Here is an 18,755-nt window from a genome sequence, read left to right as displayed (position 1 = left end):
GCACACTTATCCATAGCCCAGGACTTGTGCACACCTGGTCTCCTCTACCTCATGGCCTGTGTATGATGTCATTCCCTTCTCTGTGACATCACCCCCTCCCTACCGAGCCCTGACTCCCTTTCCTGCAACCCAGGTGCTGCAAACCACTGCCCACATACCAAAGCCTACCCGCTGCCTATTTCTGGGCAGTCTGAAAGCTAGGAATGGTTTTGACATTTTTAAATGGTTGGAAAAAAGTCAAAAGTGGAATAATATTTTGCGACATGAAAATTATGTGATTTCAAATGTCATTATCTATAAATCAATTATATGGGAACACTGCCACACCTGTTCACTTACATGCTGTCTACAACTGCTTCCACACTCCAAGGCCAGGGCTGAGTAATTAGGTCCGTCTGGACCTCATGGCATAGTGGTTAAGTGTTGGCCTGCAAACCGAATGGTCCACCAGCCTCTCCTTGGAAACTCTATGAGGCACTTCTACTCTGTCCTGTGGGGTCGCTACGAGTCAGAATCAACTCAACAGCAACGGGTTTGGTTTGTTTTTGTTTTTTGGTCTGGCCCTCAAAGCTGAAGGAAGGTGCAATCTGGTAGGAAAAAGTTTATGGACCCCTGCTTTACTCCCCCTGTACCTCCTTCACTTATATCTGAATAAAGGGTCAGGAGAGCTTTGTCTTGCACAAATACAAGGAAAAGCACTGAGGATTTGAAAAGACAAGCAAAAACAAAACAAAACAGCTACAGTTAACGACTTTAAATGAAAAGGCTCAGGAGCTAGGAAGTGGGCCTGGGCTTTCTGAAGAGGTCGTCCCCAAGTGTTCTCTTCCCCACTTCCTGCCTCTTCCCTGATGCTCACCTGCGTCCCAGCCCTGCAATGCACCGCCCATCCCTACACTTCAGGGCAATGAGCCTGCACGGCCTCCCCAGAGCTGGCACTCACACACTGAGGGCGGGCATCACCTGACCTTTTGCCTCCCCACCAGCAAGTCTAGTAGACGCTCGGGGCCTGGTGGTGATGGACGGATGGAGGGAAGGTAACCCCAGGGAGGATAGACTAGAAACATGAGATTCTGCGGTCTGGAAAGCAGGGCTGGGAAAAGCAGGACAGAAAGCTTTGAGGTTCCTAAGTATGGACGCGTAAACCAGGACTCGTTCACCTAACATTTCAAACAAAGAAATGAAGCCCCATCTCAATAGAAGTGAAGTGAAAGAAGGAAGTGATGGCTGCAAAAGAAAAGTTGGGAGCAAAATTTAAGTTGAAATATTAAATAGATACATTCAGATGAATTTTTGAAGGGCACAATCGTGTTTCTGCCAGAAGCAGAGAATGTCTGATCTTGAGAATTAAAGCCGGAGAGTGGGGAAGACAGTGCTCTGCCCCACTGTACACTGCATCACACTGCGCTGGGCTGGAGGGACCCCGAATGGACGATCCCAGCATGTCAAACGGTTTACCCTGCCCCTCCTCCTCTCCACAAAGCTCCTGTGGGTCACAGTCACAGGCTCTGAAATGAGACTTCCAATCCCAGCTCCACATATATTACCCAGGTAACCTTAGAAAAGCCACCTGACTTAGCTTCAGTTTCCTCCTCTGTGAAATGGGAATGAATAAAGGTAATGTATCGATGTGTGGAGTAGATGAAATGAGCTCCTGTGTGAGGTGCCTCAAACAGGGAACATACTCAGTAAGAGGTGGTATGATAACTGCCGACTGGGATCAACGGCTGAAGACAAAGTTCCAAATAGCCACGGTGACACATCCATTTCAGAAAATATTATGTAGCCAAAGTGACACTACTCCCCTGAGTCACCTCCTCTTCCCCCTCCACAGCCCCACCACCCAGCCTAAGAGAGGGAATGTCTTGAGTAGGCAGGAGTCCAGGGCTCAGAACGGAGCCTGGCACAACAAATTATTTGTTGGATGGACGGACGGACGGATGAGTGGATGGATGGGTGGACGGACGGACGGACGGTGGGTGGATGGGTGGGTGGGTGGGTGGGTGGATGGACGGATGGATGGATGGATAGGTGAGGGATGGATGGATAGATGAGGGATGGATGGGTGGTGGGTGGATGGGTGGTGGATGGATGGATGGATGGATGGATGGATGGATGGATGGATGGATGGATGGATGGATAGGTGATGGGTGGATGGGTGATGGGTGGATGGGTGGTGGGTGGATGGGTGGTGGATGGATGGATGGATGGATGGATGGATGGATGGATGGATGGATGGATGGATGGATGGACGGACAGATGGATGGACAGATGGATGGACAGATGGATGGATAGGTGAGGGATGGATGGATAGGTGAGGGATGGATGGATAGGTGAGGGATGGATGGGTGGTGGGTGGATGGGTGGTGGATGGATGGATGGATGGATGGATGGATGGATGGATGGATGGATGGATGGATGGATAGGTGATGGATGGATGGATGATGGGTGGATAGATAGATGGATGGATGGATGGATGGATGGATGGATGGATGGACGGATAGGTGATGGGTGGGTGGATGGATGGATGGATGGATGGATGGATGGATGGATGGATGGATGGATGATGGGTGGATGGGTGGTGGATGGATGGATGGATGGATGGATGGATGGATGGATGGATAGGTGATGGATGGATGGATGGATGATGGGTGGATGGATGATGGATGGATGGATGGATGGATGGATGGGTGGATGGATAGGTGATGGATGGATGGATGATGGGTGGATGGATGGATGGATGGATAGGTGATGGATGGATGGATGATGGGTGGATGGGTGGATGGAAGGAAGGAAGGAAGGATGGATGGATGGATGGATGGATGGATGGATGGATGGATGGGTGGATAGGTGATGGATGGATGATGGGTGGATGGGTGGTTGATGGGTGGATGGATGGATGGATAGGGTGACTACAGCATTCATGGTGAAGCAGCTTTGGTAAAGCAAGCAAATCTTTGTACAGAGATAGGTACCGGCAAGAAGGGAAGACAGGCATCTCATTTTGGGGCTGTGCACCCAGTGATCTGCTCTGCACCTTCCCAAGGCAAGGAGCTAAGACTTGAACAGAGACAGCAGAGCAGGAGGGGCCGATGAAAGCCACCTGCACATCTACATTGGCATGAACAGGATGCATGAGCTTCCCTGGAGCTTAATGGGACTTCCAAACAGGTAGAGAGGCTTGAGGTGTCCTGCTCCCAGGGGCTGTGCATCAGGAGAGAGGCCCAGAGCAGCAAAAGGATGTGGGGTGGACCACCAGGAGTGAGAGCTGAGGAGGTTCAGAGGGGCTAAGCCAGAGCTGACTCTCCTCAGCTGAAAAGCTCGTGGTACAGAGGCCCCTAAAGCACCGCCCTGTAGGTCAGCCTGGCCTGGAGGTGCTGTGGAGAGAGAACACCAGCTGAGGGCCTTTTTTCCCAAGACTGCTTCCAGGGCCCCACACACTGCACTACAGGAGAAAGGAAGCAGAAAGGGGGAGAGGAGGAGGAGCAACAGGGCAGGCCCTGCCCCACCGTGCTGCAGGTCCTCAGAGTAGGACTGAGGGGAGGTGAAGGGAGAACTGAGCCAGGCGATGGGCTGGAGGCTTCAAACTGGACTAGCCTGGACTGGGCTTTTTACATGTAAATGTGACCAGAAAGCCAGGAAAGCTGCCTGAGATAGACTGAGGGGAAGAAAATATGAGCTTTAGTCATGTCTGCCTGATAGCAACGAGAGCAGGAAAATCTAACTGCTCGTGTCTGTACCCCACTGGGTTCAGATGGTTCAATAAACTGCTAACAGCGGATGCTATTCTTACTCCATAGTTCTTTGTTTAAAATTCTTTTTATAGCACTTTGAGCTGCAGGAAGGAAAGCTGTGAACCCAAATAAATATGACCACCCAGGCTGCAAAATCTCTCCCCTCTGGGTGGTGCAAACAGTTAACGCACTCTGCTGCTAACCAAAAGGCTGGAGTTTTGAGTCCACCCAGAGGTGTCTCAGAAGAAAGGCCTGGTGATCTCCTCCGGAACAATCGGTCACTGAAAACCCCGTGGAGCACAGTTCTACTCTGACACGCGCAGGGGTGCCAGGAGCCAGAACAGACTCAGCAGGCACTGTTTTGTTGTTTGTTTCAGAGGGACACTGATGGTTCAGTGGTAGAATTCCTACCCTCCACGTAGGAGACCTGGGTTCGATTCCAGCCAATGCACCCCACGTGCAAACACCATCTCTCTGTTAGTGGTGACTTGCGTGTTGCTATGATGGTGAACAGGTTCCACTCCAGCGTCAAGACCAAGACAGACCAAGAAGAAAGGCCTGGCAATCTCCTTCTGAACAATCAGCCACTGAAGACACGCGTGGGGTCAGCGTGAGTCTGAATCAACTTGGGAACAACTGTTTTTTGGGTTTTCTTTTTTAGAGGGATGTTGGTGGCAGAATTCTTGGCTCCCACGCAGGAGACCCCAGTGCACAGCCACCACCTATCTCTTAGTAGGGGCTTGGGTGTTGCTATGATGTTGAAAAGGTTTCAGTGGAGTTTCCAGGCTAAAACAGACTAGGAAGAAAGGCCTGGCAATCTATTCCCCAAAAAAATCAGCCAAGGAAAACCCTATGGATCACAGTGGTCTGATCCGCAACCCATCATGGGGATGGCACAAGACTAGGCAGCATTTCGTTTGGTTGTATATAGGGCTGCCATGAGTCTGCAGCTGACTTGAAAGCAGCCAAAAGCTGCAACAACAGGCCTGGCTGTGATGTGGCCCTTCCCAGAGGAGCGGACTGCCAGAGCATTCTTGGAGCTTCTATAATTTTACTCTTACTGGCTCCTACTTAGCTGTCTTCTGTTCAGTTCCTCACTCAGAGCCACGTTTTCTCTCCTAGTTTCTAGTACGAAGGGGTCAGGAACCAGAGCTGCGAGCGCCTCCCCCTGGACCTCCTGGGGAGGGGGCACTGAGCAGCCCGATGTCTCCACTCTGCAGCACCCCTTCTGCCAGCCCGGCACCTCTCCGTCACCACTCCTAGATCTGTTTTAAATTTATGAAGTAAATTTTTTAAATGAAACCACGAAAAAAGGATGTCTCTTACAATATACACACCAATGCTCATTTTCCTTATTATTCTACTTTTGGCTATTTTGTATAAAATCTTTAATTAAAGTTTTTCTTTGAAATTGTCATTATCAACCCAGAAGAAAGAAAAGGGGGGAAAAAAAAGAACAACACAGCTGTGCAGATACGAGGCGCTATTCAGGACTAAATGAACTGGAACGAAATAAGTAGCTTGACTGTTATGTTCTTGGTTTTGGCTCTGTATTCTCAATAGCACAGTCTAACTTGTCACTTTATATCAATTCCATCTGTTTACACTCTGCAGAGTATTGGCTTCCTACCGTGAACATTTCCTATTTACCAGCTGGTAGAGATGAGCCAAACCAGATAGGAAAAAATTAGACTACATTCAGAAGCTCATAAACACAAACTTTCAATTTGGGGACATGTGGGAGGAGAAGCAGCAGGGCTCTGCTTACCTCCTAACAAAGGCTTCGCCTTCCCACCGCCCGGTGCTCTGGTGCCGCCCCCACAGGCCAGCAACGACACGCGTGTTTATTGAACATATGTATACCCTGCCGTTACCAAAAACGGAACAAGCTCACATAAAAAGACATCCAAATACGATCCTAAAAAAGAGCTAAAGCAACCTTAAAAGTAACATAGCTGCTAAGACCAAGCAAAAATCTGGTTGTAGGCTTCCTCGCAGCCAAGGTGAAGAGGGAAACTTGCCATCATGTACCCTACAGATGATGTAAGCTTGTCCCCATGTGTGATTTTCACTGTTAAAATGCTTACCTGCAACATACAGCTTCAAGGCTTCTAAAAACAAACTATCCATCCATTGAAATTTTGAGACAGCTTTGAAAATAAGCCCCAAGTCCAAAGCACTAGGGCTTAAAAAGGGTGACTGGTCCATAAGAAATATTTCCCATCTCTCCTCTCACTTTCATCTTTGTTTGGGCATCATGGCAAAGGGTCCTGCTTTAAGAAAGGCAGGCAAATTAAAGAAGATTGTTCAGGTGAAGGGCCAATGCTTCAGCCAATGCTGCAGGCTGCCATATTGCTACGGCACTTTGCCAAGGCACAAGGCAGCCAGAGACCACCTAACCTAAGAACTAGACCGAAACCACATTTCAGAGTAGAAAAGGACCTTGTCTACCATCTCATCCAGCATTTCCAAAAGTGGAGTTCCTCCAAACATGAGTTCCTCTGGATATTAACTAGGGTGAGACAAATACAGACACATTACACAGGTTTCTAGACAGTGGCCTTCTCTGAGCCCAGAATGTGCCAAAGCAAACTACGACTCCTCAAGGATGAGAGGAACAGCGATGGAGAAGATGGGGCAAATTCTAGGAGATAAAGGCAGTAGGACTTGGCGATTACGATAGGGAGGGGGAATGGAAGTGAAAAATGGTGCCCAGTTTTCTGCTTGGTGACCTGAACGGACATGATGGAGAATGCAGAACACGGCGCAGGGTTGGGGAGGAAGATCATCAGTTTACTTGGTGCGCGTGGAGTTGGAGGGGCGTGCCCACTCATGTCTCCTCAACCCCACAGACATCTTTCCTCTTCGAAAATAGATCCACCTGATGCCCCCAAACACCCACTCTGTGCCTTCCTGCCTTGCTTCTTCTGTTCATTCATTAACTCTAAGACCAAATGAGCTCCTAGTGTGTGCAAACCACCTGGAGTCGCAGCCTTCCTCTAAGGCCAGGCTCGAGCCTGTCCTCCTCCAGAGATACTGCCCTGTGGCCTCATCAGCCATCGGTGGTGACTTCCTCTCACGAATCTTACAGAATATACAGAGAGTCCCAGATTACGAACAAGATCCATCCCTGTGTCTTTAAGCCTTTAAGTCGAATTTGTAGGGGAGTGGGAACAGTACATACTGTTCTTACTTAGCCTTACTTTAGTGCAAGAAGGAAACCCTGGTGGCGCAGTGGTTAAGTGCTACGGTTGCTAAGCAAAAGGTCGGCAGTTCAAATCCGCCTAGGCGCTCCTCGGTAACTCTACGGGGCAGTTCTACTCTGCCCTATAGGGTCGCTATGAGTCGGAATCGACTCGATGGCAGTGGGTTCGGTTTGGGTTTGGTTAGCGCACGAAGAGGCTTGGAGCCTCCTCCGTGATTTAAAAGCTCCACGAGAAGCAAGTGAAGGGGATTGTGATAAAGGATTGGCTTCGAGTAGGGGTTGCTTCAATCCTTTCAAAAAAAAATCCTTTCAAAGTGAGGGCAAATTTACAGAGTATTAAAGGGCCAGTAGGGGCTGTGGACGTTTGTAACCTGGGGACAGCCTGCACTCTCCACATCACACAACTGCCTTTAGTAAAATAACAAGCACACTCAATAAACTACAGTGGTTCAGGTACCTGTTCACTGGTCAAGGTGATATACCACCCAACAAACAAATTTCTAAACCACTAAAACTTATTGCGTGTGCTTGTGCAAGCAGACTTTAGATTTCTGGAGGGCAAGGACCAGATCTCAGTCTTCTTTGTATTTCTAGTAGTTACATGGTGTTCCGCACGCGCCAGTAGATGCTCCACAAAGGCAGGTGATTCAATAACGAAGGTGACTCTTTGTTTCAAAGGCCTGGTAATGGGGATCTCAGACTCCAGCTGCTGTCCCATCAGGTTCCACCATTACACTGCTGACAGCAATCTCCTGAGCGCCTCCCTTCCCATCTCATAACCCCCTTGTCAAAAACCCTCAATGCACCTCACCTCGCCTGCATTAGGATTACAGCCTGCCCTTCAAATACTTCCATATTTTTCTCCAGCCTACCTTGTTGTCACTTTGAGGACTAAGGTGAGCCTGACCCAAGCCATGGCGTTTTCAATCACCTCATATGCATGGGAAAGCTGGACAACGAATAAGGAAGACCAAAGAAGAATGGACGCCTTTGAATTGTGGTGTTGGCGAAGAATATTGAATATACCATGGACTGCCAAAAGAACGAACAAGTCTGTCTTGGAAGAAGTGCAGCCAGAATGCTCCTTAGAAGTGAGGATGGCAAGAGTTCGTCTCATGTACATTGGACATGTTATCAGGAGAGACCAGTCCCAGGAGAAGGACATCGTGCTCGGTAAAGTAAAGGGTCAGCGAAAAAGGGGAAGACCCTCGACAAGGTGGATGGACACAGTGGCTACAATGACAGGCTCAAGCAAAACAATGATTGTGAGGATGGCACAGGACCAGGCAGTGTTTCATTCTGTTATACACAGGGTCGCTATGAGTTGGAACCAACCCAATGGCACCTAATAATAATAGTAACACCTTGATGTCTCCCAACTGCCCTGAGAAACACAACTCCACAAAATAGCCACAGGGCTCATCTCCTCACTATACCCCAACTGCACCTCAACTGCCTGCTCAGGGTCACACAGCTGTAATAGGTGGAGGCGTATTTCTCTCCACCGTGACCACGTCAAGCATCTGCCCCTATGAACTGTGCTGTTCATTTGCCACATGCAGGGAGCCGCTATTAAAAAATAATAATAGCAAAGATAAACCAAGCCTGAAATAATTGCCAATTCTCATGTAACAGCCTCTTTGCTGCAGTTTCCTGATGAAGGCTTTTGCAAATTAATAATAAAAAAAAATAATAGAGCAACCAAAAATAGGTCCTGGGGCAGAAGTATTTTCTATATATTTTTTTTATATATAAAATGGCAGCTGATTATTTTGTGATGTGAAATTCTCCAGATCAAGATGTAAGCCCTACTCTTCATTTAGTTGCACGCAGACACGCGGGTAAAAGCTGTGACATTATTAATCACTATATTCACTCATGATTGATAGGCTTTTCTGCAGGGAGGAAAAAGTGCCTGGGATACAATCTGTCCCAACAGCTCTGCGATATGCTAATATTTTCTTCGGATGAAAGAGGAGATGTGTTCAAATACCTGCTACAATAGGCAATTAATACCGAGTGCACCAAAGTAGAGCTGATGAAAGTGGGATCAGGAGAACATTACAGCTTAACCAGAAAGCTTGTATGTTTTAGTAAATGGCCTTGTTTTGAGCCTCACACAGCCTTTTTATTGGCCAAACAGACTGCATTCCAGCACATTCGCTCATGCTAATGTGGTGTTGTGATCCGAAGGTACGTTTACGAAATGGCTGTGATTCTAACAACTGGGTTTCTTTATTCCTCAAGCAATAATTTTTTTAATTTCTTTTTTTTTTTTAAGAAAAGTCACCTATTTAAGAAAAAGAATCTACCCATCACTCTGTCTCTTCTTTAAGAAGATATTACACAGCAAGCAAGCAGCTTGGCACCTATAATTATTTACTAATTGCTTCTGAAATGACTAAGGCTGTGTCTATACAACTCCGAGGCACCAGGGTAGAGCCATAAAAACTTGTGTTGGATCACTCAGTGTCCACGGACACACTAGTCATGGCTGATTGGGCCAACCAGATGTTCTGACATCATGGCGCCCAGGCTCAAAAGAGTTTCTCTGACTTGAGTAGTGATGTGGTGTAAGAGGAAATAGTCGGGGGTGAGGAGGGGGAGATTGGATTTGGTGGGTTTTTTTTCCTTCTTGTTTCTTTTTCTACTTTTTAACTAAATTACACATTCTTGAATTCTAGTCCACTAAAGAACAGATTTGGGGGTGGTGGAGGGGAAGAGCCATAACATTTCGAAACACATATTATGTTCTCATACAGGTCGAAGTCACTTCGTATTTCCCAGTAATTCTCTGGACGTAGTTTACAAACCAAAAGTGGCAAGATGAGATTTCCTTTCTTTGTTACCTCTTTCGTTCACTTCCACCTTCAGCTGGTACATAATAAAACAGAGTAAAGAGACCAAAACTTGGTTAGTTCAACAACACAGTGAAGGATTGCTTTAGTCCCTTTATTTCCTGGCAGGTCCCTCATCCTGAAGGAGCTGAAGAAGCCAAGTCCCAGGCCTCGGACACTGCCACTGCGCCAGGAAGGAGCTGGGCCCTGCAGGCAGGCGGGGGTCGGAGGACATGAAAGACTGAGGAGCGAGGAGGAGCAGGAGAGGCCAGAAAGAAGGAAGCAAAGAAAACTCCCAGATGCCCACTTGAAGGAGACTGCATGGACGAAAAGATGCCCCTGTGGTAGGAAATGCACAAACACACTCGGCATGGACGCCTGGACTCTATGACGCCTGGATTCTATTCGTAAGGCCATGGTAAACAGAAAGCCTTCTCTGGTGATGGGCGGGATCCACCTACAGGCACTTCCAGACCCTACTTGCATAACAAGGGGTCGCATTTGCTAAATACAAAGTCAGCATCGATGCCTTTCCTGAAGTGGCCCTCGGAAGAGGCACGGTGACTCAGCGGTTAAGGGCAAGGACTCCAGAGCCAGGCCGCTAAGGCTTAAATTGTGCCTTCTGCACCGACCTACCAGCTGTGTGACTGCCCAGCCTCTGTTCTTGGCTGCCTCCTCTATCAGTGTGGGATAAAATGGCACCTGCCTCATGGGTTCTCCTGAGAATTAAATGATTTAATACAGTAAAGTACTTAAAACAGAGCCCAGTAAGTGCCCTGTTGTTGTTGTTAGGTGCCCTCGAGTTGATTTCCACTCACAGCGACCTCCTGTGACAGAGAAGAACTGCCCCCATAGGGTGTCCTCAGCTGTAATCTTGACAGCTAAGCTGGGAGCAGATCACCAGGTCTTCCTCCCATGGAGCCACCAGGTGGGTTCAAACTGCCAACCTTTTGGTTAGCAGCCGAGGGCTAACTACTGTGCCCCCAGGGCTTCTCAGTAAGTGCTAGGTATGATTATCACTAGAGCTGGCGAAATCCAAGAAATTACACTAGTGTCCAAAAGGTTCAGGCCCAGTGGCCTCAGTGGATCCTTTCAGAGGGTGGCTGAAGCAGGCACTGTTGGCTGCCTTCCCCAAATCCATTCACCTCTACCTCCCTCACCATTCTAACAAAAGCCTTCCTTTCCCATTTTGCTCAGACACCTTCACTTCTCTGGGGCGCCCTGTGCTTCAGGAGAGGGAGGCCCAGCACCACCCCAGGGGGCAGTCAGGATTGGACTAGGCCACTTGGGGCGGAACAATTCCACTGCTGGTAACGGGTTTGGGTCAGAACGTAATTCTAGGCTGTGAGACATGGGGAGATGCTTCTCAGTGTTTACAAAGAGTCAGAGTGGAAGAAATGGCACTTGTGAAAAAGTCTGACACCACAGCACCCGCTTATTACACACAGAAAGGTGGTGACCTCCTGGAGACCAGGAGGGGAAACGGGCTGAAACTCAGAGAGGGATGGCACGAATCCGAGGAGCTGATGACATCACTGGCCAACCCTGGACCCGCACTCCCTCCTGACTTCTCAGGAGAGATAAAAAATCCCTTATCGTTCAAGCTAGCTAAGCCCTTGGGGTTTTCTGTTTCTCACAAGGGAGCACATCCAAACACCTCTGCAGTGGAGGTGGTGCCACCTGGTGGCAGGTGAAACCTACCACAGGCAGGGTCTTGGTAGTGCTTGACACTGATTGGCCCATCGGTGAAGGAAGGGACTAGCCTTTATTAAGCATCTGCTATGTGCCAGCGGCTTCACTTGTATTACTCTTGTTCATTCCTGTAACCACCTAATGTTCTCTAATATGTTGCCTCCATATTAGAGAACAGGAAACTGAGAACAGCGAGAAACCTGTCCAAGGCCCCCCTAGGAGGTTAGAGTCTGGAATGAAAGGCCAGGTGAGGCTGAGTCCTGCTAAATGCTGCCTCCTCTAGAAGACCATAAGAGCACAGCCAAGAACAGAGCAAAGAACTTGAAGAGGCGAGAACTCAAGAGCCATAACCAGCCGAGAAAATGCCAAAGGCATGCAAGAGGAGCCAGATGTAAGCGCAGGTGCTATTTGTGAGGGAAATGGAACACAAGAGCCAAGAGAGCAAGGTCAAGGGTGGTGCTCACTGGACTCAAAGTGCCTGCTGAGTGGAGTCTATGTGCATATTAAACCAGATGCTGGACCAGACAGAGCCTGAAGACAGTGGCCTGAGGGTCACCTGGGCCCAGAGGGCGTCCCCCTCCCCCAAATGCAGAGCCCCGTGGAAGCAGACGGCAGCCTTTCCAGGTAGGTTCCTGGAGCACAATCACCAAAAGATGGAGAGGGCAGCTCCTGTCTGGAGGGAAGATGAGAAGGCAGAGGGGGACAGAAGCTGACCGAAAGGACAAGGAATTAGAGGACGGAGAGGAGTGTGCTGTCTCATTAGGGGGAGAGCAACTAGGAGTATATAGCAAGGTGTACATAAATTTTTGTACGAGAAACTGACTCGATCTGTAAACTTTTATTTAAAAAACAATAATAAAAAAAAAAAAAAGATGGAGAGGAGGGACCAGGGACCATCCAGTCAGCCTCCCTTTGACTGATGGAGAAAACAAGGCTCAGGGGCCTGAGATCTGACTGGATACTGAGCGTAACTTGAGCGTAGCTGGAGAGTCTGCAGGCATGTGAAGGCAGAGGGGCTGAGAAACCGGACAAGGGCCAAGCTCACTGCAGAAGAAGACAACTGGGAAACGTGAGCACTATGGCTCGGTCCGTTTTGGGTTCCCACAGCGAATTATTTGTGGGTTGAGGAAGGCAAGGCCGCTCGTGAATTTAGTCAAGACTGACTCCCAAAATTCAGTTGTTTGCATTCAGTCTTGGTTCAGACAAGCCATGTGGATTCATAATTAAAATAATCCGCATTGTCTCGTTCCCAGCGGTCACCTAGCCAACGACAACATACATGTGAGGAGAGCCTCACCTGAAGAGGTCTAGGTGTCCTTCTCCGCCCCCGACGTGGGTGTGTGGGCCTTCGCAGCATCGAGGTCTTCACCAAGGATGTGCTGCAGCTGGCAGCCAACAGCTGAGGCGGGTATTTGTTTTGTTCTGTTTATTTTTGGGGGGTGGAAAGGGACGAGATTCATTTGTGCTCCTACCTGTACTTCAAAGGAAGCCATAGCCATGATCATAATCGTAATAGCTGGCATTTATTGAGTGCCCCAGGTGCTTCACACTCAACATTTTAAAGCCACATGACAGCGCTTGAAGGTGGGTGTTGCTGTCCCCACTAACAGATGAGAAAACCAAATGACCAGCACTTGTCCAAAGCCACCAGGCTAGTAAACGACAGTGCCCCAAGACTGAAGCCAGGTCTGATCGCGTGGAAAGGTCAGGCTCGTCCACCCCACCTGTCTGCCCGGGCCGGGTGGGAGGTGGACTTTGTGCTGTGGTTTATGCGGGCCAGCACACACACAGAGGAGATCTGAAGCCACAAGGGAGTTTAGTGTTAACTCAGTCAGCCGCTCCTCAGCCTTTTAGCTTCACCTCTGTTCTTACAAAGCTGCATGAAAGCCGCATTGGTTTAACCTCACTCTTAACAGTGGGGAGGGGGTCTCAAGACACCTGGAGCAAAGGAGAATGAAGAACACCAAAGACACAAGGAGAATATGAGCCCAAGAGACAGAAAGGACCACATAAGCCAGAGACTCCATCAGCCTGAAACTGGGAGAACTAGACGGTGCCTGGCTACCACTAATGACCGCCCTGACAGGGAACACACCAGAGAATCCCGGACGGAGCAGGAGAAAAGTGGGATGCAGACCTCAAATTCTAGTAAAAAGACCAGACTTAATGGTCTGACTGAGACCGGAAGGACCCCAAAGGTCATGGCCACCAGACTCTCTTTTAGCCCAAAACTAAAACCATTCCTGAATCCAACTCTTCAGATAAAGATTAGACTGGGCTATAAGACATAAAATGATACTGGTGAGGAGTGTGCTTCTTAATTCAAGCAGACACGTGAGACTACGTGGGCAGCTCCTGTCTGGAGGCAAGATGAGAAGGCAGAGGGGGACAGGAGCTGGTTGAATGGACACGGGAAATACAGGGTGGAGAGAAGAACTGTGTTGTCACATTGTAGGGAGAGCAGGTAGGGTCACATAACCACGTGTGTATAAGTTTTTGTATGAGAAACTGACTTCAATTGTAAACTTTTACTTAAAGCACAATTTAAAAAAAACAGTGGGGAAGGTTTCTATGGAAGCAGAAGCTAGAATAAAAAGGATTTGAGCAAAAGGACACATAGCAATGGCGTTCCCTTTTAGATATGCTCATCGCGGCCTGATTTTTGGCAAGGGACAGTCCTGGCCTGTGTTTATACACTTCACACCACCTCCAGGACAGTATTTACATTGGTGTGACGATTGTCATAAAGCATTCACTTTCCTAGAGGTATTTCATGATTAACACAGTTTATGAAGAGCCAAGTAAAAGGGAAATACCATACCAACATAATATTACTCACATTGCCTATTTCTTACAGAATAACAAAAGGGCCATAGGAGAAACGGCAATAATTATGCCAGGTTTTCTACTGATATAAACTACAGTGAAACTAGGTTTGTAGGGGCATGTAATGCTAAAAAAAAAAATCATAATAAGAGGAATTTTCTGGTGCTAATGGCATCAGCCAAGGAAATTTAGACAAACATTTTGTGACTTTCTTGCTAGTTTTGATTTTGAAATGTATGAAAATCTCAAACAAGTTCAAAAAAGAAAGAAAATTTGTCACATTTTAAATCGACACATTGAATCAATTAAATTAAACCATGATTCTCAAACTGCTCGTGTAACTGACAGGCTTAAATGCATTTTAAAAAGGAGCCCACTGCCACCCCCTGAATGGCAAGCAGACTGTCTCCTCCCTCCTGAGCACACTATGATGGCTAGCCATATTCAGCAAGAAGGAATGGAGCTATGTGTTCTTTTTCTAAACACGTAGTAGTAGCCTTTGTGACTACATTAGTCAATACACCCACTCCTTACTTATGGACACAGTTAGGTTCCAAAAACCAGGACCAGGTCGTTATGCAAAAATCAACCTTATGTGAAAACAGTGGATGACCATATCTGATCACAAAATGGAAGATGACTACATCGCTACATAACTGCCAAATTACATCATTACATAACTGCCAAACCACTGAGAATCATGGCCCAGCCAAGTTGACACATAACCTCAACCATCACACCCAGCATTACTTTCACCTCACACCTTTCCATTCATTACTGCCAGATGTACGTCATTATTGCGCAAAAGTCGTGTAGTAGATTTTTTACTTTTGTCATAAATGCGCAATGTCAGATAACAAAACAGTCGATAAATGAGGAGTGGGTGCGCTTACATATCCATCACTCGGAGTTTTACTGGTCATTCTTACCCTGCTGCTCTTGATCGGCATTCACTGCTGAAAAGCAGTGGTTTCCTCTTGCTAAAACGAAAACCTTCTTCCATCTTAGACAAAAACAGAAAAGGCAGCACTATTGACAATGATTTGAAGTTAATACAAAAGGGATTCACATCCCAAGACTTCAGGTGGAGCCCTGGGAGTCCGGGCGCAGGCTCCCACACACGCGGTTCCCAAGACTTCAGGTGGAGCCCTGGGAGTCCGGGCGCAGGCTCCCACACACGCGGTTCCCAAGACTTCAGGTGGAGCCCTGGGAGTCCGGGCGCAGGCTCCCACACACGCAGTTCCGAGAAGGCTGGTTGAGTCAGGTGCTAAGCCATGGTTCATTCTGCATCGTCTACCTCAGCCAACCATCACTTGTAGCTAAAGTGGGGGAAATGATGGAAGATTACCTTGTCTCCCAGTTGGATCTCAAGTTCTTTTAATGTCCGGGATTGATTCATTTCATTCCCAGATTCCCTTAAAAATTAAAAAAAAAAAAATTGTTAAAATGATTTAACCAAATAAACATTTACATGTAACAAGCATAAATCAAAATTATAAGCATTTTTAAATAAATTATTTTAAAATGCAAGGCATTTCTTATGCACTACCATCTGCCATAAGCATGCACTTGGGCACAATGCCTCAGTTTCCTCATATGTAAAAGCAAATATAATTACTTTTACCCCTCACAGGGTAGTGTGGGAATTAAATAATTAGTAGTGTGGGAATTAAATAATTAGAGCTGACGCAAAATGAGCTCTTACTATGTGCCAAGCCTTAGCAAGCCTCATCTCATTTAATCCTCACAACCACCCAGTGAGGTAGGTGCCATTATCATCCCCACTTCACAGCAGAGGAGACTGAGGCAGCCGAAGCCTCTCTCAGTGAGTGGCGGCACCGGGATTCGGGCTCTGCTCCTAGCCCTGTGCTGCTCCATGAGGCCCCCGCTGCTGTGGAGCTCAGAGCCCACTCTGGGTGGGCACACTGTAAGCTGCTCCATAAAGGACTTCACGGGGATGTGCGTATCTATACCACACCCTTGACTCTATCTGGTTTTTCTTAGGAATTTAACTCTTTTTTATCTTAAACTATCTGTACATCTATAAACCACTTCCAAAAACCACCAGTTGCTGCCATGGTGACCCCACATGTGTCAGAGTGCTCCACAGGGTTTTTCATTGGCTGCCAAGCACAAACTACTGCAGAGCCCCTCTTTGGAACAAAATGGCAGGGTCTGGGGGAGACACCGAGGTGGATGTAAAGAGCTACAGGCAGAACTGGTGCCCCTTCATTTCTTTCGCTTATTGGTATTTATCCCGTGACCCCTATATACCAGGCTCTGGGCACAGTGGTGAGCAAGGCACCGCCCTCAAGCTTGAAAAAGCCTGATGCTAGTGACAGCAACACAGCAAATAAGGGGACAAGCAATGTAAGCTGGGATTATAACAGGTGCCGGGAAGAACATAAAGGTGAGCAGAGGGATAGATGTGGGATCGGGAGATGGGACAGCTCTTTTGGATGGGATGGGTAACAACGGTGATCCTTCAAGCTACGGCAAGACTTGATCCACTCTGAGGAAACGCTTTCCAACCACAGCAAAGGGAGCCCACGGCTGGTGCGGAAGCCCTGAGGGGCAGGGTTGCTGCCCATCCTGGGGGCCAGGACAGGGAGGTGGCATGATGCAGTGGGGTAACTTCAGAGAAGGAAGCAGATGCCAGCCCTGGTAACTGCAGTGGACCATGACAAGGAGTCTAGGCTTTATACTAAGGGCAAGGGGAAGCCATCAAGGGGTTTTAAGCAGGAATTGACTTCACTTTACATAGTAGGAAATTGAGGCTTAGAGGGGTTAAGTACTGTACCCAAATTAAAGATAGAAGAACCCAGTCAAGAATCCAAGTCTGATGATTCTGTGGTAAAGGTAATGTTTTTTAAATTGCTTTAATTATATATTGAATAGATACAAAACACGATAACACATATTTCAAATTTAAAGAATAAAAATCAAGTACCTGTGTACCCACCATTCAGATGAAGAAATGGCACAGTACCACGCACCCTCCTTCCCAACCACATCCCTCCGCCTCAGAGGCTTCTCATCCTTTTGTATCCCCAAATATTAGATTGAACCAGATGATTTTTTTTTGCAATTTCAAAAACCTGCTGAAATTGCAATTTTTGTACATAAAAACAGTCAAATATCTGCAAGTTCATATGGTTCAACTTAACACTTCCTCAGAGTGGACTGCACCAGAGGGTTTTACAGGCGAAATTGATCAATGAATAAACAATCCCAACCTTACATAAACTCTTCAGAATATAAAAACGGAAGAAAGCCAACTCGTTTCATGTGCTCAGCATATTTTATAATAAAACTTGACAAAGACAAGTAGCATTATAAAGGAAAATTATAGGCCAATCTCACTGATGAACATAAATGCACACCTTCAATTTTACTTAGATAATGCCAAATCCATTTCCAAAATAGCTGTTCAAAATTTATTCTCCTGCTAGCCATGTGTAAGAGTTCCAGTACTCTGTCTCCTGATCAACATTTCATCATCCTAACCAACTTCATACTGCAAGAATTTTAAATACTGCCCATCTGGAGGGTGTAAAATGATATCTAGTGGCTTACATTTGTGTAAACAGTGGGAAAAATGTCAAAACCAATTACATGTTCCTACAATATACAGGAAAGCAATAAATTCCCTTTATTATTAATGAGATTGGACAAAATGTGGGCTCTCAATCCATATTTTCAGAAGTGCCATGACCAGAATAATAAATCCTACCACCACAGATTCAGGGAATTCAAGCTGCAACTCTGCCAATGTCCCAAGATGACTAATTCACTGACTGCCTCTTATTTTTATACAAATTGATATGCAGAAAGCATACAAGATTGGTTGAACTGAAGCCTTGAGCAGTAGGCAAAGGTGTCAGATTTTTCTCTATTTTCCAAGTACTCTGGTATCAGTGGATAAGTATTGTACCACAACAGGAAGAGGAGAGGGTCCCAGGAGATCCCTCAGAAAAAGCTCATTCTTATTCTAATAAATATACTATAGAATTCTAGGATGGCAGATATTTTATTTCAGCACAATAAAAATATTTTTCCACTGTCTTCTAGCTTTCATTGTCACTGTTGAGAAGTCAAAGTCTAATAGTCGCTCCTCTGGAGTCAATCCATTTTTTTCTTCTCACCGTTTTAAGATTTTCCCTTTGAATTTGATGCTACAGTTTTACCATGATATGCCTAAGTAGGTACTTCTTTTTATCTGGCTTGAGATTCTTGGTCATTATCTCCTCAAATATTACTTCTGCCCTACCCTTTTTCTTCTTTCAGGAAACACAATTAGAAGTAAATTAGGCTTTCTCTTCCTATCCTTCATATCTCATAAAACTGTCTTCCATATCTTACATCTCTTTGTTTTTCTGTGCTACACTCTGTATAATTTCTTCAAATTCATCTTCCACTCAACTAGTGCTCTTGTCAGCTGTGTTTAAGCCACCATTTTCATTC

At 46.8% G+C, this 18,755-nt stretch overlaps 1 protein-coding gene across 1 annotated transcript in view; it reads right to left on the bottom strand.

The window, feature by feature from the left end:
- Positions 1–18,755, bottom strand: part of EFCAB6 (EF-hand calcium binding domain 6) — a 338,133-nt gene that overhangs the window by 295,964 nt on the left and 23,414 nt on the right. The window contains exon 4 of the mRNA XM_003419798.3: positions 15,640–15,706. Within this exon, the coding sequence (XP_003419846.2) occupies positions 15,640–15,706 (67 nt within the window). The remainder of the gene's footprint in view (positions 1–15,639; positions 15,707–18,755) is intronic.

This window comes from Loxodonta africana, chromosome 4, assembly GCF_030014295.1.
Source record: "Loxodonta africana isolate mLoxAfr1 chromosome 4, mLoxAfr1.hap2, whole genome shotgun sequence".
Lineage (NCBI taxonomy): Eukaryota > Metazoa > Chordata > Mammalia > Proboscidea > Elephantidae > Loxodonta > Loxodonta africana.
This window is presented reverse-complemented; position numbering and strand designations above follow the sequence as displayed.